This window comes from Nannospalax galili, unplaced genomic scaffold, assembly GCF_000622305.1.
Source record: "Nannospalax galili isolate Female #2095 unplaced genomic scaffold, S.galili_v1.0 scaffold171, whole genome shotgun sequence".
Taxonomy (NCBI): Eukaryota; Metazoa; Chordata; class Mammalia; order Rodentia; family Spalacidae; genus Nannospalax; species Nannospalax galili.
The window spans coordinates 1531795-1555966 of NW_008329362.1; the positions used below are offsets into that span (position 1 = coordinate 1531795).

Genomic DNA, 24172 nt, shown 5'->3' on the forward strand with positions numbered 1-24172 from the left:
CCAACAGCCTCCTCCGCAGGCATTGCACGACATGGGTGCACTTACCTACATGCAGGCAATACACGCATACTCATTAAATAAATAAGTAAATAAATAAGTAAATAAATAAATAAATAAATTGACTACTCATGACTTACCATTATCCCCACCGATTAGTACATCTTTCAACCCTTAGAAAAGATGTTTTGGCAGTGATTAATACAAAGAACTACAACTGCTCAATGTGCACATAAGAGACTATGAAATGTTCATCTCTAAATGAGACACCTTTATCAAACCCTCTTCTCCTAGGACTCAGGGATCATTGCAAAAGAGTGGACAGAAAGATTGTAGGACCAGAGACAGTGGATGACTACAAGGAAACTGTTCTTTCTGGACACAGTAGGTCAGATGCACATGTGAACTTACAGAGCTTGTGACAGCATGCAACCTCAAGCCAGACAAAATCTCAACCTGGAGAGGGAAGGTGGGCATAACATCTCACCCCTGGCTCCTAGGAGAGGGAGAGTCAGTTTTCTTTAAGAATGTGGCGCCTGGTGGGTCAACCACATTCCAGTGGATGGCCACATATCTAAGCACATATGGGCATCACAAATTGGACTCAATAGGTTAAAAAAAAATAGGACCAAAAGTTGGGTGGGTAGGGAAGGTGGGTGGACCTGGGAGAAGTTGGGGGAGGGTAGGTGAATATGATCAAAATACATTGTATGGAATTTTTTAAAAACTAACTAAAAAAGTAGAAAGGAAAATACATTTAGTTAGGTTTATATGACAGTAATTCTTTGTTTATAAAATGAATTTTTAAAGCATTTCTTCCTCTTTTCTGTAAAAGTAAAAGTTTTGCAGTTTTTGTTCTCTGGTAGAATTCATATTATAATAATAAACTTATAAACTATGAGTTTTCTTTGGTGGAAAGTTTTAATCATTAATTCATTTTCTCTAAAAAATTATGTAGACATGCCAATTCTCAGTGATTTAATGTCACCTCTTACAGTTGTGTGTTTGAGATGAGTTTGATGTTTGTAATCTGCTGAGTTTATTGACATGGAGCTGTTCATTATTGCCCTTCTCATATTAGCTCATTATTTAGGGTCATCTCATTTTATCCCTTTTTTAATTTGTATTTTCTCCATATTTTATTTTTTTAATATCGTGTATATAAGATATGGGGGGGCATATGAGTGCTACAGTGTGCATATGGAGATCAGAAGACTACGTTAAAAAAAAGTATGTGTATGAGAGTTACTCTTGCAAGTATATAAGTGCACTCCTGTTATACAGTGTCTGTGGAAGTCAGAACAGGCCATCAGAGCCCCTGGAACTGGAGTTACAGTTGGTTGCTAACTGCCATGTGGGTACTGGGATTCGAATACAGATCTTCGCAAGAGCAGCCATCTCTCCAGCCCCCAGAAGACTACTTTCTAAGAGTTGGTTCTCTCATTGTACCATGTGGATTCTGGGGATCAAACTCAGGCCTTTAGGCTTGCACAAGAGCTTTTACTCACCAAGCCATTTCACAGGCCCTTTTCTCTATTTGTTGTTTGGATTTCAGCTATTTAATATTTTTTATCTTTCTGATTATAAGCAGCTTTTGTTTTGTTAATTTCTCTGTCATTTATCTCTCCATTTCATTGATTTATTATTCTTTTTTATTTTAAATTCATTTCCATATCTTTTCCTAGCTTCTTAAGGAAAAGCTTAGTTTCTGAGGTTGTGAGGCAGCTCTTTCACTGTGAGCACTTAAAGCTGCAAACCCCACTCTGTCCTCGTCCCTAGTTCCCTTACAACACTTCGCTCCCACTGCATCTTATTGTTCTGTTTTATTTCTTAATTTTCACTTAGCTCAAAATATATGTTCTTTTCCTTTGATATCTTTCAAACTGTTACTCTAAAGTTATGTTACTTTGCTGTTTAATTGAGGAGTTCCTGGCATGATTTATTTCTAATTTATGTATTCTCTAAAATTTTATGTTTTTGGAGCTCCTGGTAGATGGTGGGGGTTGCCTATGTTTGTTGTTGTTATTTTAAGATAGGAGCTCCCCGTATATCCCAGTCTGACCATGATCTCTAAAACTTTCTACTTTATCCTCCCAAATACCCAGAACTCTAAGCAAATACCACTATCCTGGCTTACTGGTTGATTTTAGTAATTCAGCAGGTATGCTTGAAATACTGCATCTTATTATTTTAGGGTATTCTGCTCTGTAAATGTTAATGTCAAAGGAATTTTTTTTATTCCAATTCCCCTCTCTCCCTTGCTGCTGCAGCCTCCTCCTCCTCCTCCTCCTCCTCCTCCTCCTCCAAGTCAATAAGATCTCTCTCAGTTATACAGAACAGCCTTTAGCTATTGCTCCTCATTTCAACCCTTAGTGATTCTTTCAGTCTAAGATTTCTTTTTCCCATGTGAGAAGATTGGAGGAGATTCTTATTATAGATTTGTCTGTTGTCACTTGGTATTTAACAGATTTTACTTTGTTTATCACAGAGATGTTTATCAGTTATGTTGTAAATTCTCTACATGTGGTGTATCTTTATTTCTCTGGCTGCTTTTGCAATTATTCACCGGAGTTGAAACAGTTTTACTTCAACTTACCTAGGAATACTTTTCTTATATTTAGCCTGCTTTGGTATGGTGAGCTTCTGAGACTTTTAAGTTCACATTTTAAACTAAATATGTGACCTTGGGGGCCTTTTTTTGCCTCTGTTTCTCATCTTCATCTACATTTCTTTCTTTAGAACTTCAGTTGCATGAAATTTAGAGCAGTCACTGAGATTTTGCATAGCTTCTTAAATCTCTTTATTTTAAAACTCAAATTGAATATCTTCTTTTACTCTATTTTCTAGTACATTGTCTCCCTTATTCTTCTGTCTCAAATCTGTTAAGCCCATTCAGTGAACATTTAAACATTTTAGTTATACTTTTCAATTCTGGATTTTCCATTTATTCCTTTTTTTAATAGTTTCTATTTCTATGCCAATAGTCCCCTTCTGTTCATTTAACATACTTTTTGTTTGAAAATGTCTTCAAAGTTCTACTATTTCCAGTGTGAATCATCTTGGGTTCATTTTCTTTAATTAAAAATTTTAATGTGTGTGTGTGTGTGTGAGAGAGAGAGAGAGAGAGAGACAGAGACAGAGACAGAGACAGAGAAAGAGACAGAGAGACAGAGACAGACAGAGAGACAGAGACAGAGAGTGCACAGATACATGTGCATGTACCATGGAGTGCACGGGGAGTTCAGAGAACTCTGGTGAGTTGGTTCTCTCTGAGACTACAGATGTGCAGCACATCTGTCTTTTTATATGGGTCCTAGGGATCAAACTTGGTCTTCAGGCTTGCTGGGCTAATACTTTTACCTGCTGAGCCATCTCCCAGGCCTCCTTTTGTCCATTTTTATATTACCTGCTTCCCCTCCCCCCCAAACTCAGTCACTCCTTGGAGAGGTTTTGGTTGTTCTTGTGTATCTAATAGGTTTTATGGATATTTAAAGTACTGTAGTACAGGCTCTGTATGCTTTCATCAGAAGAATTATATTGTGTTCTAGCCAGCAGGTAACTGACAAGACTCATACTCTTCTTGTAGTTGGCAACTGCTGAAATCTGCTCAGACATTCGGCAGCTGCTCTCTGTCATTCTGTATGGGGTCTGCCCCATGAACCTGTGATTCAAGGACTAATGAAGGATGCCGGGGTCAAGGTGCAGCTTCCATCCAGTCTCACACTGCTCAGGCAGTGCTGCTTTGTGCAAGAGGTTCAGCTGTGGATATTGAGCTAACAGGATAGGGAGTGGCCCCAAGAGAGGAGCTACGCAAAGCAAATCTCCCCAGTGCTGGTGAATTTTTCTTGATGTGATTTTGTTCTTTCTTTGTCCTCTTTGTTTCTCTCAGGAGGCATCACATCCTCATAATTTCTTAATTTATTATTTTTATTTTATGTGATGAATGTATGTAAGTGCATCCAATCATGCAATGTCAGGGGAGGTCAGAAGAGGGCATCAGATCCCCTGGAACTGGGGTTACAGACAGTTCTTAGCTGCCATGTGGGTGCTGGGAACCAAACCCCAGTCTTCCGCAAGAGCAACCAGTGCTCTTAACTGTTAAGCCATTTCTCCAGCCCCTATAGTCTCATACTTTTTAAAGGATTTATAATTATTTTCAGTTGAAAGGTTAGCTTAATAAGCATTAATTCTTCATTATTGATAATGGAACTTTCTGATATATATTTTATAATTATCATATCCAATTTGTTTTTTAAAAGCCATTGATATATTTAATGTGCTAAATTCTCTAAACCACTGTTTAAGTCAGAAGAAAAACATACACAATCACATATTTTTGAACAACACAACTAGTCATTCTACTATGCATTGAAAACATTTTTTTGACCACTGGGCACTATGCTCTGTGCTAAAGTACATGTGGGAAAGGACAAATTACAAGGATTTATTAAAATGCTCTTAATTGGTTTTATTTTTAATTCTAGAACTGAATGACAGTTTATTCTATAGAATCTAACAAGTATTGGATGGGCTGAATCAAAGAAGTTGGTTTGATAGTCAGAGAAAAGCCAAAGAGAGCAAAAACAAGAGAACAAAAGCTGATTGGCTGCTCCAGAGTTAGTTACATTGAAAGGTCCCCACCTTTTAATAGAATATATTGAAACAGAATATAGGGAAATAGAATTAATAACCAACTTATTTCTGCTTACTTGTTTTGTGTTAATATTAAAGCAGAGGGAATTTCTTTATCATGCCAATTGATAATGACTTGTTTGGGAAACCAATCAATCTTCCCCACCTCTTCTCCTCTCCCCTCCCCTCCCCCTCCTTCTCCTTATCCTCTCCCCTTTTCACAAATACACACACACAGTGAGAAATGAACCCAGAATCTATTACATGCTAAACAAGTGATCTATCATGGAGTGACCTCTCCAGCCCTTGGCCTTTATATCTCTAATCATGTATTTTTGGAAGGTAAGATCAATAGTACAGTTTTATGTTTGGTGTCAAGGAGTTTTAATGTGCCTCTACTTTAGTACAGGAGCTTAAAACACTGACTTCCTATAAATTTGTTTAACATACACATACTACTGTACTGTATTATGCCTATAGGGTAACTATAACCAACCTTTAGAGTGATAACTCATAAAGGTCACACACTTAAGAAGCTGATGATCAAATTTGATACTATATCTTAGCCTCTGAAACATACACAAATCATGAGAGTATGTTTCTGTACTTATCGGAAGATGTATAGCATGGGAACAATCTGATAACTGATGGAGCAGGTCCAAGAGGTGACTGGGAAGAGTCAAGTTAATTAGAGAAGGAAAGTCTAATGTTCAGCAGATGTAAAACATTCTCTCAGAATAAATGGATGAAGTTTCTTGGTAAAAGAGTCTATGAAAGCATTCTGAGAATTTGACATGGTCACTGGCTGAAGTTTTGAAGAAAGAGGCAAAAGTTTGAAATACTTGCTATAGTAAGTGGTAGAGAAGCTAAGCACAGTGAGGTAGAGGGAGTGCTGGTGAGGTTCAGGGACCTATTGAGTTTGCTCTTCTGCTGTCCGAGATAGTATATATGAGGCACTAGTAGTGGAGAATAACCTTTTCAAACTATTTATGGGTGCTTTTATAATAGTGGAGGTTTTACCATAAATATCATAGATTAGTTTTTCCTTCTTTGGATATTTCTTTCTTATTGTTCATTTTTATCAAATGTGTATGAGTGTTTTGCCTATATGCATGTAAGTGCACTATGTGTGTGAAATGCCTATGGAGGCCAGAGAGAGCATCTGACCCCCAGAACTGGAGTTACAGCTGGTTGTGAACTGCCATGTGGGTGCTGGAGAAGGATTCCAGGTCCTCTAGAAGAACAATCAGTTTTTGTAACTGCTGAGCCATCTCTCCAACCCTCTATCTAGAACTTCCTTAAATTTGATTCTGACATAGATGAAAGTCACATCAGAAGTAAAATGTGGTGATCTATGGTGAAGAAATAGCATAGTCAAGATGTATGATCTGAGGAGAGTTTGGACTTGCTTCAAGACCAGTCAAGCTGAACCCTGAGTGGTCATCATGGGCCTGTCACTGATTACTGATGTGACATCAGCGAAATCACTTAAGTTGGCCTTTAGCTGCTGTTTTGTAAAACAATGGTAACTCTTTTCTTTCTTTTTTATTTTATGTCTATGAGTGTATTGCCTGCATGTGTCTAAGTGTACCCCTGCTGTGCAATGCCCATGGAAGTTATAAGAAGGTGTTGGATTTCTCTGGAGCTGGATTTACAGATGGTTATTTGCCATCATGTTAGTGCTGGGAATTGAACCTGGGTCCTCTGTAAGAGCAACCAGTGCTCTTAAATACTGAGCCATCTCTCCAGCTGCAAGGGTAACTCTTTTTAAAAAATTTTTTGAGAATTTTAACACATGCATATAATGTGTTTTGATCAAATCCACCCCTACTCCCTCCCTTCCAGCTCTTCCCCTCTTCACCACTTTTAACTCTTAAAATATTGCAAATTGATCTTGTTTGTGGTTTTTCCTTATATTACCATAGAACTTTCATTGAAATCAGCATAAAGTGTACTAATTTTTTGGCAGGTGGTACTAGGATTGAATGAAAGGATTTTTGTCCTTTGGCATGCTAGTTAAGTGTTCTACTATTGAACAATACCACCATTTCCTACTTTTTCTATATATTTAATTTTTATGTTTCTTTTTGTTTGTTTTCTTTGTTACCTTTTTTGTGTTCTGAGATAGGGTTTCATATAGCTCTGGGTTCAAGCTCTGTATGGTTCTAACTGAGGCTCATGTTAATCCTGATTCTCCTGCTTCTAATTCTCAAGTGCTGAGATTATAAGTATCCACCAAGTCCAGCTGCCACATCTGAATGGTTCTTCCTTTGTGCCTTCTAATGTCAGTCCATTCTTTTGTGCATTTCACAGGATTAAATATGCTTTAGCTAATAACGACCCAATAGTTTTGTGAGGCATCCATGTGAATAAATATACATGTAAATACAGTATATGCTCCCACCTAATCTACTTATAGTGCCACTTCTTGCACTTTATGCAGCAGAATAGAGCCTACAATTATTTTATTTGTCTTGTAATAGGATTATGAACCTAGGTAATCACACAATGCTCTATCACTGAGCTATAACCCCAGCTCTCTCTTTTACTTTTTATTTTGAGACTGAGTCTGGTTAAGTTGCCTGGCAGGCCTTGAACTTAAGTTCCTCCTTTCTCAACCTCCAGAGTAGTTGAAATTACAAGTCTGTATCACCAGACCTGACTTACATTGTTATTATTCCTGAAGAATTAACTGTATTGTTAATCACCTGTTTGAAACCCATGTCTTATAATATTCAGCAATTGCTTTTCAAAGCAGGAAGCATCTCAACATCAACAAGTAACACCTCTCAGCTGGGGAGATGGCTCGGGAAAGTTCTTGCCTTGCAAGCATGAGTACCAGAGTTCAGATCTGCAGCACCCAGGTGAAAGCCTGGCACAATGACACATGCCTTTAACCCTAGTATTGAAAAAGATGGATCCCTGGAGCTCATTATTGAGCCAGTCTAGCCAAATCAGTGAGCTCCTGGTTCAACAGAAATTTCTGTCTCAAAAAAATAAGGTAGAGATTAAGAAAGACACCCGTGTAAACCTCTGGCCTCCATGTCCCAGTAAATTTTTGCCTTCTCACTCTCTGTTTGACCCACCCTCACTTTTTCCAGGGTCTCTTGCTCAGGGTGCTATTGGACAAACCACATAACATTTTTATTTGAATTTTTCATTTTATATCTTGGGTAGGGAGGGGGGAGATGGAGAAATTTACAAAGAAATGAACACCTGGCACCCAGCTCTGTGCTGCTCCGCCTGCTGTTCCAGATCGCTTCAGCGCCCACCCAGTCTCTGTTAACTTTCTCCCAAACATCTTGGGACGCCGCAGTCTCACCCCAGGTCGGTAAATGCTCCCTCTCCAGTCCACACCCAGTACCCTTTGGTCCTGCGATGGGGCCCAGAAGCCCCTCGCTCCCCACCTTAGAGGAACTAGGCCCCTAGGACACACTCCACAACACACACACACACACACACGCACACACGCACACACTACATGCGCACACGCACACATGCTATATACCCAAAACAAACAAAAATGAGTAATACCTCTGACCCCTAGTTGGGCAGGGAGCCATTTTTCTCCTTTTGGTCCCATGACTCTGCGAGGACAGTAGAATAGTGGGTTTTCCCAGCAGGGCCACAGCAGCACTGCTCACAACTGTCAGTCCTGAGAGTGTCTCCTTCCTCTGCTATAGGTGTCTAATATCTGACTTCAGCAAGTAAATCTGAGGCTATTTTGAAAGTTTGTGTCTAAACTACTATTAATATAGCCAATATTGAATAAGTCATATATTTTTTATTTCCCAATTACTCAAGTTTTTTATGCTGTACTATAGTTTATGAAGCTGCAATAGCATTGTGTCTAAAAACACTGTATAAAAGTTAAAAAACATAATCATGGAGCTATTGGGGACAAATGGTGCCATAGAGTTGCTTGATATTTTTTTACAGGGAAACTTGTCATGAAGCCATGAAGGACAAAGGACACACCTTAGGCAGGATTTAGTAGTAAGGGTGGGTCCCACACATCATCTTCCTAACTAAAGAAATATTCCTCTGGTGGTCTGTTCATACAGGTATTTATGGCTCATAGAGGATAACGTCGATCCAGCCATATAGAGATGTGAAAAGGCTTTTTTTCCTCTTCCAGATGCGGAAAATAAACATATGGGCATAACTTACTGCATTTTGCATTACTGTGATTCACACATATTGTGGTTTTTATAAACTGAAGATTTATGGCAAAGCCATAAATGGTGTTGCCCACATTCAAGATGGGCCTTTCCTTCCTTCTTCAGTTAAATGCCTTTGGAAACACCCTCATACACATGCCCAGAGGGTGTCACCTAGCTGATTCCAAATCCAGTCAAAGGACAGCAAATAACCATCATTCAAGAATTGTTCAGGAAAAGAAAGGGACCAGTGGAGGGGGCAAAGGTTACAAAAGGGTAATAGGAAATGAGTATTGCATACCATTATCATGTACAGTTAATAGCCATGAATAAAAAAACATGGTAGTGTTGCCCATGTACCCAGAAGGTACATTTGTGTTAAGAAGTTTGTTCTTGCAGAGCAATGCTAAAATCATTCATTCATTCATTCAGAAATTTATTAAGCACAGCTATGTGCCAGACACTGATATAGGTCTGGAGGGTATAACAAATGATTCTTAGTCCCTGTCCTCATGAAGTCACATTTTAGTGGAGGCAGCGTGGTGAATGAAGGCCTCACTATAAAGGTGACAGTTGAACAGAGGCCTGAAGGAAAAACAGGAGTCATCCTTTGTGCTACTGGGTGCTCTCGTGCATATAAGGAAATCATATCTCAGGGCTAGAGTATAGATCAGTGGTAGAGCACATCTAACATGTACATCCCTGAGTTCAGTAGTCCCCACCTCCACACAAAAGCACAAATCTGAAGACAGAAAGGTTTTTATAAGCTCATTCCCTGTGTTAATCAATTGGGAAAGTATTTTCTTCTGAGAACACCTGGCCTGGCTACATAAGCATATAGTTCCTTTTTGCTAAGGAATGGTAGTTATAGCCCAACATGAGCAGTTGGATGAGCAGGGTAGAGGTGAGGTGAGCTTTTGCCTTTTGCTCATTGTTAGTTACATGCCTTATAAAGGAAAGCTTCCTGACAGTGTGTAGTGGAATTTTATGCAGATAGACAATAAGGTCAAAAACCTTGAGGCAGGAGGTAGGACCAATTTCAAGAAACACCAGTAAGGCCAGAATAGCAAAGTGTGAGAGAAGAATCCCAGTAAGGGATAAGGTCAGGCTTAGGGCTCACTGATTCTAATTCTAATGAGATAATTCATTAGGTCTTTATGGTTTTCGTTTTGAAAATGTCTTTATGTGTGATTTCATATGTTTTCCACAACAACCCATCTTGAGAGGATCAAATAAGTAAGTTACTTAACTATATGATACCATTAACAAATATGGGGCCTGGGATTTAACCAAAGTCTACTGATTTTAGCCCTTTTTGTGACTCTGTGCATCAAAGATTAGTCATTAATTTTAAACCATTGAATCTTTGTGAAACAGCAATAGTTCTCTGGCTGAGCTCTACTCATAAAAACATTCCCTTTGGAACTTAGTGCTGTGATTTGAAGCATTTTATTATTACTCTCTTTTTGTGTAGTTAACAAAACAATTCTCTTTCATTGCAAAGTATTCTTATAAAGCCATTTACAGTTATTTTCTCAATTTAATGAGTCTAAAATATTTTTAAAAATCATAACAAATGTTGAAAATATGCCACTTTTGCTAATCCAAATCATGTCATTGTTCAGAAATTAGTAAAAAGGCCTTTTGTGGTGTAAGGAAGAGTCTATATATTAATCCATGTTTTCTTGTGAATGTCTTGCAGCTGGAGATGGAAAAGCTCCAGCTCCAGGCCCTTGAACAGGAGCACAAGAAGCTGACTGCCCATCTGGAGGAGGAGCGGGGCAAGAACAAGCACGTGGTCCTGATGCTGGTCAAGGAGTGTAAGCAGCTCTCTGGGAAGGTTGTAGAGGAAGCCCAGAAGCTGGAAGAAGTCATAGAGAAACTGGAGGAGGAAAAGAAAAAGACAAACGAATTAGAAGACCGGCTTTCTACAGAGAAGCGGAGAAGCACAGAAATGGAAGCTCAGCTGGAGAAACAACTCTCTGAGTTTGATACAGAACGGGAACAGCTGCGTGCCAAGCTGAACCGAGAAGAAGCACACACCACTGACCTCAAAGAGGAGATAGACAAAATGAAGAAAATGATCGAGCAGCTGAAAAGAGGAAATGATAGCAAACCAGGCATCGCCCTCCCTCGGAAGACGAAAGATAGGCGTCTGGTTTCCATATCTGTGGGGACAGAAGGGCCTATGACAAAGTCTGTTGCTTGCCAGACAGACCTAGTGGCAGAAAGTGCTGAACCTGTGAAGAAATTGCCTTTGACTGTACCCCTAAAACCTTCTACAGGAAATCCTCTAGTTCCTGCAAACACAAAAGCCAATGTGTGTCCTAGCGTTCCGCAGGTTAGATCAGGTATTGAGAGGCAGGCTTCCCATGGTGACTTGGTCTCCTCTCTACCTACTCCCTCACCTCCAAGTGCAAACACAATTGAGGAAAATGGACCAAGCCCAGGCTCCACCCCAGATCTGTCAAGTAGCACACCCCCAGTCCCCAGCACCACTGCTCAGACACCGGGCACAGCTCCCCAGAACCACTCACAAGCTCCCCCTGTGCACAGTTTACATTCACCGTGTGCCAATGCACCTTTGCATCCAGGTCTCAACCCACGAATCCAAGCAGCTAGATTTAGATTTCAAGGAAATGCGAATGACCCAGACCAGAATGGAAATACCACCCAAAGTCCTCCCTCAAGAGATGTCTCTCCTACAAGTCGTGACAACCTAGTGGCCAAGCAGCTAGCTCGAAATACTGTGACCCAAGCACTGTCAAGATTCACAAGCCCTCAAGCAAGTGCTCCCCCAAGGCATGGAGCACCTCCAGCAGGGGATGCTGGTACCTACCCACCAGTTGGTCGAACTGGTTTAAAGACTCCTGGGGTAGCACGAGTTGACAGAGGAAATCCTCCTCCTATCCCCCCCAAAAAGCCAGGGCTTTCCCAGACTCCTTCTCCACCACATCCCCAACTCAGGGCCTCCAATACAGGGGCCAAAGTCGATAACAAAATTGTGGCTTCACCTCCCTCCAGTTTGCCACAAGGGACCAGGGTAATAAATGAGGAGAGCCTCCCTAAATCATCCTCCCCTCAGCTGCCACCAAAACCATCCATAGATATAACTGTGGCACCCGCAGGCTGTACCGTTTCAGCCCTGGCCACGTCTCAGGTGGGTGCCTGGCCTGCTGAAACCCCTGGACTGAGCCAACCTGCATGTTCAGACAGCTCCCTTGTCATTCCTGCCACCATTGCCTTTTGCTCTTCCATAAACCCTGTTAGTGCCTCATCCCGTGGCCCAGGTGCCTCAGACAGCCTCCTGGTAACAGCATCAGGTAAAGGGATTGAAATCTTATACCCTATTTTAAAGAATGTGGCCTACCCTCTCTCTCACCTTGATTTCTAATTTCTTTCAGGCTTTTTTGTTTGTTTGGTTGGTTGGTTGGTTGGTTGTTTTTTTTTTTTTTTTTTATTTGTTTGTTTTTTGGTAATTTGTCCCTTACCTCTTTCTTTCCTTTTTTTTTTTTAATCTTTAAGGCTCTGGGGTATGGTGATTCATCTTGCTCTATAAATTGTGTTTTGTCATGCTAAGTGCTTTCTCTGAAAATAGCAGTTTGAAACACATGAAGACCATTAATTTAGAAAGACTGAAACATTTCCAGGGAGTAAGAAGTCTCCCTTTGTATTTATATTTATCCCACCAGACCTCAATATTGATGGATCTTCCTTAGTGGGCATTCAGTTATTTCCCTTCTGAAATGACAGAAGAAAACTTCTAAGTCCTTGCTGACACCACTCTGGATTAGCAGATTGATAGATTTGCTCTGTAATTAGTAGATACTCTGGGTTAATATCGGTTTGGTATTAGCATTTCTTTCTTACCCTCAAAAAGGGAGGATATTTATAAATCTCTGTTTTAAGTTTAGTTTATTTTGAAATCTATGTACCCTATTTTAAGCTTGTCTTCCAACACGTGAGCACAGATGGATATCACAGCACATGGACATATCAGAGAAAGTTCCCATTGCACTTGTGGATAATGAAGTCACTGAGTCTGGGACTACTACACAGAGGAGAACTAGAATAGTTTCCTTTTCATTTTACATCATTAATAGAAACATTGCTTTTCTGGGCATGGCTAAATTAGATCCATTCTCCCTCTTCCACTCCCTTTCCCCTCCCCTCCCTATCCCTCCCTCCCTATCCCTCCCTCCCTCCTCCTCCTCCTCCTCCTCCTCTCTCTCTCTCTCTCTCTCTCTCTCTCAGATCAACTCAAGGTACATGGTAGGCAGGTGTTCTACCACTGAGCTACATAACTAGCTAGCCCTGTATTAGCTCTTAGTTGAGCAGATATAGCTTAAAAATAATGATTGGTGCAATTCTCTTAGCACTCTGGAAAAATCTGTTTGTCATTAGATATTAGGAGTTGGTAGATACTGTTAACTCTAAAGTGGGATATAATAATAAAAGGAAAATGTAAATAGCATTATATATAAAACTTAAAGCAGGTAGCACTATACCTACTAGTAACCAGTTGTTGAGATCAGTGTACCAGAATTTATGCATCTAAGTATAAGCTGTCCCCTTGAAAATTCAGCTCTGGGGGAGCCTGCTTCCGTATTTTGAGAGCAAATTTGAGAATCAGAAACAGCACAGACATTGAAGTTGCATAGATCTGTGTTTGAATCAAGGCTCTACCATCTATAGCTGTAGTTTCGATGTTATTTTTCCTCACGCTGAGCAAGTTTTCTCTTCCTTAAACTGGAGCTTATGCTATTCATAAGGGAGTGTGGTTGTAAGGAGAATCAGATATCATAACATATCAAAGCATGGCGCTGAACCTAGAGCTGCAAGAGTGATCACCACCTAAAGAGTAGTGTCGCTTGGAGCATTTTTGAGGATTTGCCTTAGAATTGATCTTGGTGTGCCTTTGTGATGTTTTACCGGTATTTACGATTCCATACTTTTTTATTCAAAGTGGTTACATTGAGCTAGACAGACCTTGTCATTGCTTGAAATTATTTGGCTCTTTCTCACAAATTAAACTTACCCCTAGAGGGGTTTTGGGTACCATTCAGGTGAATCAGAAAATACACCTTAATATTTTTAGGCTGTCAGAAAACACTAGCTCCACAATCCTTTGGAGTTGTGACAGTGCTCAGCAAAGGAATTCTGGATAAAGAAACTAGAACTTTGGAAAATGCCTTTTGCTTGTGTCTGAGGTGCCAAAGAGAATATATAAATAGGGGTTTCAATGAAATAGCAGCCATTAAAGATGCATAAAATTGGTTCCTTTTTATTCTCCAACTTTATAATTTGACCACAGCATTCTCTGTTGATCACCTTTGGTGGAATACAAGGCCTCTGTGTAATTTGACTATAAGATGTGACTTTTTAGGGGGAAAGAGTGTCATCAGAGGATTTTCGTCCTCCAGCAAGTGTTTACTGAGCACCTCCTCCTGTGATTCAAGAATGAAAATGTTATTAAACTGATGCATGCTTGTATAATTCAACTGGGGTGTAAGTCATCCTAAACTTTTCAAGTAAGATAGAATTTCAACTGCATTGAATTTAGTTTTTCCCAGTTCCTCATTTAAAAATTACTTTGGTGGTGCTGGGGATCAGTCCAGAACCTTATGCATGCCAGGTGAGGGCCCACCACTGCGTCTGCTGCAGTTTTTGTCACCACACCCATCACAACTAGGAAACACCAGAGCACCCTACATCCTGCTTCTTAACCTGGCCATGCCTGGGTGAGCTTGTCCCTCTCCAGGTCATAAGCCCACTGGAGATCATTAACTTTCTAACAACATTGCAATTGCTAGGAACAGGGCCCAGGGACAGACTATACTGTTAGATACCGGGCAGATGTCTGCCCCCATTTCTGTCATCACATGAGCACTCACTGAACACAGATTAAGATGATGGCATTATTAATTTCTGTCCCTCTGTCGCTATAATATGGGAGAGAAGCTATTACCTTTGCCATCTAAAACTGAAAGCATCAAATCCCCAAATAAGAATATTTGTAAACCATAGGATGTCCTAAACTTTGCCAGATTGATGTAAAAACAACAGCTCACTACCTCTTCCTCTTTGCCCTGAATTCCACAGTCTTTCAAACTCTGACACCACATGTGTCTCTGTCAGCTTCTGTCTGTGACAGTTCAATAAGCGAAAGCCCAGAGAAAAGCTAGAATGACAAAAATTTCCATTTTAATGGACCATATTGTAAATCACTTAAAATATTGGCAACTTCATGGCAAAATATTAACTTAAAATAATGTTTTAGGGACTGGAAAGATGACTAGTAGCTAGGAGCACTGGCTGCTTTTGCAGAAGACATGATGATTACCAGCACCCAAAATGGCAGCTAACAACCATCCTAACTCCAGTTCCAAGGGATCTAACTCCCTCCTTTGGCCTCCATGGACATTTAATAACCGTGTACTTATATACAGGCAGGCAAAACACTCATATACATACAAATAAAATTAAATAAATAAATAAATGTTTAAAATAAAAATATTTTAAATTCTAAATGAATCAGAATTTATTTCCCCTGAATTTCTCAAAAAATGTTTAAAATAAAAATACTTTAAATTCTAAATGAATTAGAATTTATTTCCCCTGAATTTCTCAAATGAACACATTCCAGTGGTTAGATGATAAAGCTTAAAGCAGAAATCACTCTAGGCAACTGAACCCCCATACCCTTGAACATATTTCTCTTTTTATTTTCCTTTTTTTCTTGATATTGTTGTTTCTTTGACAAATTTTATTTCATTGAGACTTTTTCCCCATACTTAAATATTTTTTTAAAATTGTACTCATATATGATTGACTTGAAAGCTAAATCAAAAACCAAGAATGATCTGGGCTATGACCTTAACCCTCTTCATCCTTTGAAGCTGATGCCGGACGCTGTTCTCACCTCCTCTCCCCTCTGCCATTGCATGTCCCAGCTGTTTGGTTGCCTGTTGTGCAAGATGCTCACCTTTACTAATGTTTGCATATGATGCTGCAAAGCTGAATGACTTTCTAACATCAGTACAGTAGATGTATGGATATGGGTCTGTTCTGTCTTTACTAATCCAGTTAACCAAATATTACCATTTCTGTCATTGTTGGGAATTTTATATGAATACTAATGTTGTGGTGAAGTTTTATTTTACTTTTTCCCCATATTTACAATATCTATTAAAATAACTTGTTTGTACAAGAGAAAATTGGAAATGATAGTGAATATATAACAGCTAAAGTGTAAGAATGTAGTATTTACAAAGCATCTTTCTTTTGTGAAGATTTTAAAAGAATTTTGCAGTCCTTTAAGAAAATAAGGAACTTGACATATCTTCTGTCATTCTGTATGACAAGAACTATAAAACTAAGATCTAAAGACTAAAAAAAGTTTGAATAAAATATTTTTGATCAAAGACTACAAAAATTTCAATAAAATATTTTATCTTTCAGATAAATGGGAGTTTCCAGAAAATTACAGCCATAATTGAATATTTCTATATGAAATAGTTGGAAATATACATTTATATTGTCTCCCACAAAGCCTAGAATTGTGGTGCAAAAAGAAAAATGAAAACAAACCTCCAAGAATAACAAACTTCAGTGTGTTTATATTGGTATTCATAAAAGAATATCAATAACCAAGACCCTTTGGATGAGATCATAAGAGAGAACCAGTGTGTGTGTGTGTGTGTGTGTGTGTGTGTGTGTGTGTGTTATAAAAGGGAGCTACTGGGTTGCTTACAGCATGGGGACTGGGTCTAACATGGCCATTGTGTGGAGAGGCAGAGAACAGCTCAGTCCAAGAAGATAGACCCCTAGAGAGAGAGAGAGAGAGAGAGAGAGGTGAAGAGAGCATGAACCAAACTCTGCTGTCCCATAGGGGACTATAGTGCGATGCCTTCTTATTGCCTGTGTTTGCTTTACAGTCAAGGTTTCCTACCTTGGTATCTATAATTTTCTGTTTATCATCCATTTCTAATAAGTACTGATTTAATTTTTGTGGGCCTGTTTTTTTGTTTGTTTGTTTTTAAGAAAATACAAAAGGTAAAATGTACCAGAGAGGAGCCTTCTTGTAAGTATGAAGTAAAAATACTACTTTTCTAAGAAGATCTAATCAATATCAATGGGAAGATATTATAAAGCTATGAGAAAATTGAATTTTATGAGCATTTTAATCTTGTCATTGCTGCTAATATGATAAAACCAATAAACTATCCATTGACTCAAATGATTGGATACAAATATGTAATTTCCAGTTTTCAATAATAAGTATAGTTTTATTTGCATAAATGACTTTGTTTAGTTTTTATAGTTTTAAACATTCTGAGAAATTTCTTTAATATGTACTTTTAATATTTATTTTAAACGTTGAAGGCCATTAACTTGGTATCAATCATAAGAATTAAATACTTTATGCATACTAGTATAACTCACATGTACAATACTATCCTGATATTAATGTGCAGGGAAGGGAAAGCATCTAACTGTTGTGTCTTGCTGAAGAAAATCCTAGCATACACACTTGGAAAGTCTTCTGTGATGAAGGAACATGTGTACCTATGAAAATGCTACGTAACAGTATTGGGGCAACTGGGGCTTGTTTGCTATTAAAAGGGAACTTCAATGACTTATTTTGAAAGTTCACTGTATTTAAGCCTAAAAGACACAAAATACCACATTAAATAAATATTTTCACTTTACTATTTTTACAGCCTTTTGATCAAGGAAGAATTCAGAAAGTTTTCCATGCTATATGCAGCCGACTTCACACTCTTAACAGATTCTCTTCTAAAGATGCTAAATACTGATGAGAAATCCCTAACCATGATAACTCTTTATGATTTTTGTTAAATCTCGATGGTAGAGTGTCCTATTTTGTTGGCTGATTAAAAAGTTCATTAGACCTATTGTGAAGATGGAGGTGATAAGTCTTCAAAAGTGTGATTGGCTCCATGTATGCTATATCCATATATATGTTGTAGTTGTATCTCTGTCAGCTCTTAATACCAAATAGTAGTTAAAACCTGTTATTTGTTTCTCAAATAAGGGAATTAAAGGAATATTATATATATATATATATAAAATAGATTCCTTGACAGAGCCCACCTCCCAAGTTTATGTAAAATATGTAATTAAGTGTCTTGGAAATATTGTTGAGAAAGGAAACCGTTTCTAACTATGGTGAAATATTACCTACTTTTCCATATCAGTATTGAAATTGAGGTAACCTTTATAGAAATTTAAAATTCAAAGTGCTTTCAAATCCTGAAGAGGAATTTAAACATTTAAAATATGGCAGCCATCTTGGTTTCCCAAAACCAGTCACTCCTTTAACTCTTATTTTTGTCAGACTGACAAATAAAAATAACTTGTCACCATACATGTTAATTGAATTAGCAACACGTAAAAGATCTGAAATAACAATATGAAATCATGCTAAGAAAATATTAACAGGTTGATAATGTTAGAAACAATGTAACTCTCTAGGAATATATGTTCATGTTTGTGTGTGTGACTCAGAAGGGGATGATAGTGTCTCTTGTCCTTATTCCCACTGTCTAACAAGGGTCACTTTAACCTACAGGCTGGTCACCCTCCCTAACCCCTTTGCTAATGAGTGGTGGTCCTGCCCCCCTGGCTGGCAGGCCCACCCTTCTTCAGCAAGCTGCTGCCCAGGGAAATGTCACTTTATTATCAATGCTGCTTAATGAAGAAGGACTGGACATAAATTACTCCTGTGAAGATGGCCATTCTGCCTTGTATTCTGCTGCTAAGAATGGACATACAGGTAAAAATGGTATGATCTTACCTCACCACACCACACACTTGCAAAAGAATGGGAGGCCAAAGGTGCTTGTAATGACTGTTAGGAGCAAAAGGTTCATTTGGGTTTTACTTTGCCTTTAAAGGTAATAATGGTTATTTTTCTTTCCATGAACTTTAAAGTTTATGAATATTTAGGGAGTCAAGTTGTGCCATTCCTTAAAGTGAAATGTTACTGGAACTAGTGAAAAGTGATGTTTGTTTTATACACATTAAAATATGTTGTCCACATAGAAATTTGAGACCTAAGAATTAATAAAACACACATTAGAATCCAGCTTCCATGTACAATCATTTCATCAGGAGAGAATAGACCTGATTTGGCTGTTAGGAAAACCTGTTTCAGAGAAAAACAGAACACCAGGACTGTTTGAGGTTCAGGGTAGCATGGAGAGCCAGTGCTACCTTAAGGGAAAGTTTTACTACTTAGATTCAAAGTTAGAAGTTTTTCTCAAATTGTGATTGCAATAATTTATAGTTATTTAGGTTTTTGAGAACTGAGAAGTTATAATACTATAAATGGCATATCAGTGAAGACTGAGAATTATTCTTGCTCTTTAAAATGCAAATCCTATAGTTAAATATACTAAAACATATGGCTGTACAGAAAAAGAGATGGATTAACTACTATTACAAAGTCAATATCATTTCATATGTGCACCATATGCCTATTGGTTGATGTAGTAGTCTGTAAGCTAAGAAGACTCAGTAGATCTAAAACACTTTGAAATTCAAAAGCACTGGGGAAATTTTTTACATAGAGAAACTAAATCTAGATCATGAATTATTATTTATAATACTTATCTCTTTATTAAATGTATGCTTCAGGTGACCTTCTGCAGGCCTTCCTTGATCTCCACATAGCTAAGTGTAGGACAGGCCCATACAGAAGTATTTTATTGATTAAATTGACATCATACAATAAGTATGTAATCACATACATACAAGAGATGTTATTTCAATTTAGTAAGTGGATTTGGTTTTCTGTCCAAATACGTTATTTCTGAAAAACTCTGGTGGAGAATCTTGTAAAGCATTTTCTGACATTCCTTTTTACCCATCAGTATCTCTTTTCAAAGTATTTTTTAAAAGCATGTCTTGGTGAGTTTTGGGAGATCATGGTCTTTGGAAAAAGAAAAGCACCCTCCCTGTGAAAGTCCACGCATTCCACTAGCAGACCGGAGCTGTCAGATCAAATGTGCAGCAGAGAGGGCCTTTGGGTTTAGAATCTCTCTGAAGCATGCAGGGAACATGGCTCATCATAGTTCTAAATATGGAACTAAAGCAGCTTTCTGTTATAAACCTTAGACTGTGTGCGATTGCTGCTGAATGCAGAAGCCCGAGTCGATGCTGCTGATAAAGTTGGCTTCACACCCTTGTGTTCTGCAGCTGCTCAGGGACATTTTGAGTAAGTGATGTTCTTCATTCCTTTTTCTATGAAAATAGCCTATTTTATATTTTGCACACATATTTTCTTCTAGCTAAGTGTGCAAATGAGTACTTAACAGTCATCAGCAAATATATCTGCCAAACACATTTGAGGGTTTAAAGCAAAGTAGATCCTGATTTGTTTTTCTTAATAATAGGTAAGTATTGTCTATGAAGGAAGCATATGTGTATATGTCAAACCGCACATGAATGAATCCACTTCTGATGGTCTTCAGTAGCTGTCAACATAGATAATGGAGTCAGACACTGCTGAGAACTTCCTTGTTAACATTTTCTATAAAAGCTTTTTAATTTATAACATTAAAAGTAAAACATCACATTATAGTATTTCTAGTAATTCTGATGTCCTATTGCTGCCTTACTTGATATTAAGTTCCAAATATTCATTTTGTTCCATTTGTCATTAAAAGAAAAATCAAATGTAGGAACTTTACATATTGAAAGTGGTTCATGTATAAAACCAAAGTGCTCCTATTAATTAATGTAACTTTAGTAATTCAGGAGCTTAAGTCCATTAAATACAGACATTATTTTACAAAGTCCTATTTTAATAATAGAGTATAACTAACTCGCTGTCTTGCCTGTGCTGAGTTGGCATGTTGTAGGGAATGAAAGTCCTATTTCAATAATAAAATATCACTAACTTGCTGTCCTGCCTGTGATGATTTGGCATATTGTGGAGGAATGCATACTGCTTCTACCTTTTTAATCCAATTCTACTGAGACAAATGTTCTTTAAAAAGTTAAAGAAATAGTAAACTATGTTTAAGGTTCATGTCAATATTATTAATTATAAATGTATAATATTCAAAATGCATCCTTTAATGTATAGTGTTATTTCTTTGTGCATGTCTAATATATATATTTCATCAGCATGAGTTTATTATTGAGAATCTCAGACACTCCTCTTGTTGTTACTTTTTGGGTATATCCTGTGTCATATAAAGTAGCTCTCTCCTTCTGGCCTGTGCTTGTTATATGCATGTTACCAGGCCATCTGTGGAGCTGCTTGCTTAGTGGATGAAACTGTCACAGGAATAGAAGCATGGATAGCTCTGGAAGGAGGAACCCTGTGGGAATTCAACAAATTAGTTGATTAAAGGGGCATTGTACACATTTATGTCAGCATGTAACTTATTTTTAAAATATATAAACCAAATACTGCCACAGAACCCTTACTCTGAAAATCCCCTGTCCATCTGTTATTCAGCTCTACATGATGAACTAGGTACTGAGTGTCAGAGTTGTCCCTTTACCTTCTTTCTTCCTTCCTTGAGTATGTTTCTGTGTAGCTGTGTCCTCAGAAGCCAGCTCTCACCCAGTGGCAAGAGCCTTTTCCATTTTCTCCCAAGACAGCTCTTTGCCCAACACCCTGCTATTTTTTATAGAGGAGGCACATGGTGCCTAGCTGTCTACTCTATTTATAATTATTTTCTCAAGTGAAAAAAAATCATAGAATGATTCAACCTCATATTTTTTCAACTCTCAAATGATTTTGAATCACAAATAATTATGTACACCAAGTACCATTCAACCTAATAAGTTAAACCTAGTCCAATGACTCCAGCTTTAAAAGTTAGTTAGCAGTGTCATAAACCAGATTTTAACATTTGATTTAAAACATACTATTTTGGGCCTGGAAAGATGGCTCAGCAATTAAGAGCACTAACTGCTCTTCCAGAGGACCCAGGTTCAACTCCCAGCACCCACATGGCTTCCAACAGCCATCTGTAACTACAGTTTCAGGGGGATCCAACACTTAGCTTCTGGTCTCCACTGACATTGCACAGCAAGGATGCACTTACATATATGTATCCCAAACACTTATACATATAAAATAACAATAAATAAATAAAAATATTATTTTAAATTCCATGCAAATAATTAAATTGGGGGGTTTCAATGTATTTCTAATCTTATGACAGGAATACACATAAAATAAGGATCATAATAACTGATTTGTCTAAATAAAATAATTGATACAGGTGAAGATGCATACTTGTTTTTTGCATGCCATCTAGATTTAGTATTTTAGTCAGGGTGTCCTTCAGAGGTGAAATCCAGTTTTTATCTAACTAATCATAACCTTATGTGTAGGTGTGTAAAATTACTAACTGCATATGATGCCAACATTAATCATGCTGCTGCTGGAGGACAGACACCTCTATACCTGGCCTGTAAAAATGGAAATAAAGAATGTATTAAATTCCTACTAGAAGCTGGCACTGACCGGAGTTTAAAAACCAGAGTGAGTACCCATTTGGGAGACTGTTTTCCCCATACATGTCATTTACAATGTGTCTGAAAACTGTCTAGTTTTTACAATTATATATATTTATGTGTGTATAAATAATATATATATACATATATATGACATGTGCAGACTTTTTCCTTCTCATTCCCTAAACAGTATCATGTAACCACTATTATTTGCACTGTTGAAGATGTTATAATAATCTAGAGAAGACTTATGTGTGGAAAGATGGATGTATGTTCAATGTAAAGGTGACAGTGTTTAATATAAGGAATTTGGACAATTCCAAGAATTTAAAGCCTAAGGTGGGGTGGGATGTAGCCTTGGAATGAATCCCCTCAAATGCTGAAGGATAGCTCACATTGAATGAGAGCTTTCTTAGTTTTTCTTTTGCCTTAAGAATACTGACTTTAGAAAAGGCCTCTGCTTGAGTCTCTGACTTGCTGATTGAAAACTTGGTCCATTAGCCTCATCAACCATTCAAACTCTGAGGCTGGAAATAGAAAAATTATTATGGTGTTCTTGGGATTTCTAATTAGGGAAGACAGTGAATGCATAAGTTTTTATTCATTGATTAAATGAATTATTAGATATTAGAATTTATATTAAGTAATTTCTCTGACAATAATCAACAGTTAATTATCAATATAAACAGGTATACTAAGACTAGGCATAAACATTTGCTGTTGCATCTTATTGCAAGAGCTTATACAAACAAACAAAAACAGGGAAATCTCTACCCATTGTTTGGAAACCTGTAGAAATAGTTTAGTTTCACATTTCTTTGTTATTTTACTTATTTTATTCAAGAAATCTATAGTGTTTATATATACCCACCATAAAATCCTCCATTGTAGATGAAAATTAAATGAACTTTACATTATTAAGGTGAATGAAGTAGGCAATGAAAAATGGAAGTTTAAATCACATCCTGTTCAAGAAAACACAAATCCATGTTCTCTGGCTGGGTACTGATAGTCTGAATGAACAGAATCTTGAGAAGTACAAGAGATAAATGGCACAGCTGATAGGTGATCTCAAGGGAGTAATTATGTCCTGTGCCTTTTAATGATAAAGTATCAAGAAAGAGTGGAATGTTGAAAATTGTGTTTTTTCTAGAAAGTCTTTGTGGCTTTTGTAAATTAGGGAAGATCATTGGCACTTACCTTCTGGGGCATACATAAGGCTCCTACCCGAGGACTGGTGTCCAAAACCCATGCAGAAGAGAACAGGGGCGTGCTTGACCTGACTGAGTGAAGACTGGACTCAGTATTCTAGGTACTGCAGTATGGTCTTATATTAGCCAACTGAGCTACATTGGTATGAGATCCAGAACTGTAGAAAAAGGTATGTCCTTGGGGCTGGAGAGATAGTGCAGCAGTTAAGAACACTGACTGTTCTTGCAGAAGACCCAGGTTCAAATCCCAGCACCCACATGGCAGCTAACAACTGTCCGTAACTCCAGTTCCAGGGGACCTGACAGTCTCTTCTGTCCCCTGCGGGCATTGCACAGCATGGATGCACTTCATGCAGGCAATACACGTATACACATAAAATAAAAAATAAATAAATAAAATATTTTTTTAAAGGGCATGTCCTCAAGGATCACATGACTTAGGATAACTTGAGATGGTTCCTGTTTATTGTTTATTTTTCTCAAACTCCATGTCTTTATTTTTAAAGTAGTGCTGTGGTGGCACATGCCTGTAATTTCAGTACTCAGGAAGCAGAGGCAAGAGGACCATATCAAGTTTGAGACTATCCAGCTCTATGTAGTGAGTTCCAGGCCATCAAGGTCTGCATAGTGAGGCCCATTCACAAACAAAACAAAATAAAAAAGAAAACT

General features: G+C 38.0%; 1 protein-coding gene across 5 annotated transcripts in view; it reads left to right on the forward strand.

Annotated features, from left to right (window-relative positions):
• Positions 1-24172, forward strand: part of Cttnbp2 (cortactin binding protein 2) — a 173312-nt gene that overhangs the window by 75221 nt on the left and 73919 nt on the right. For 2 of the 5 annotated variants that reach the window (XR_003850181.1, XM_008837200.3), the window contains exons 4-7: positions 10492-12112; positions 18385-18588; positions 19932-20031; positions 22170-22320. Coding sequence is in view for 4 of the 5 variants with exons in the window: in XM_008837200.3 (XP_008835422.1) it covers positions 10492-12112; positions 18385-18588; positions 19932-20031; positions 22170-22320 (2076 nt within the window). In the remaining variant the exon portion in view is untranslated. Of the gene's footprint in view, positions 1-10491; positions 12113-16832; positions 16873-17572; positions 17661-18384; positions 18589-19931; positions 20032-22169; positions 22321-24172 lie in introns of those variants that run through there. The other 3 variants (XM_008837185.3, XM_029565518.1, XM_029565523.1) reach the window with 3 other exon arrangements.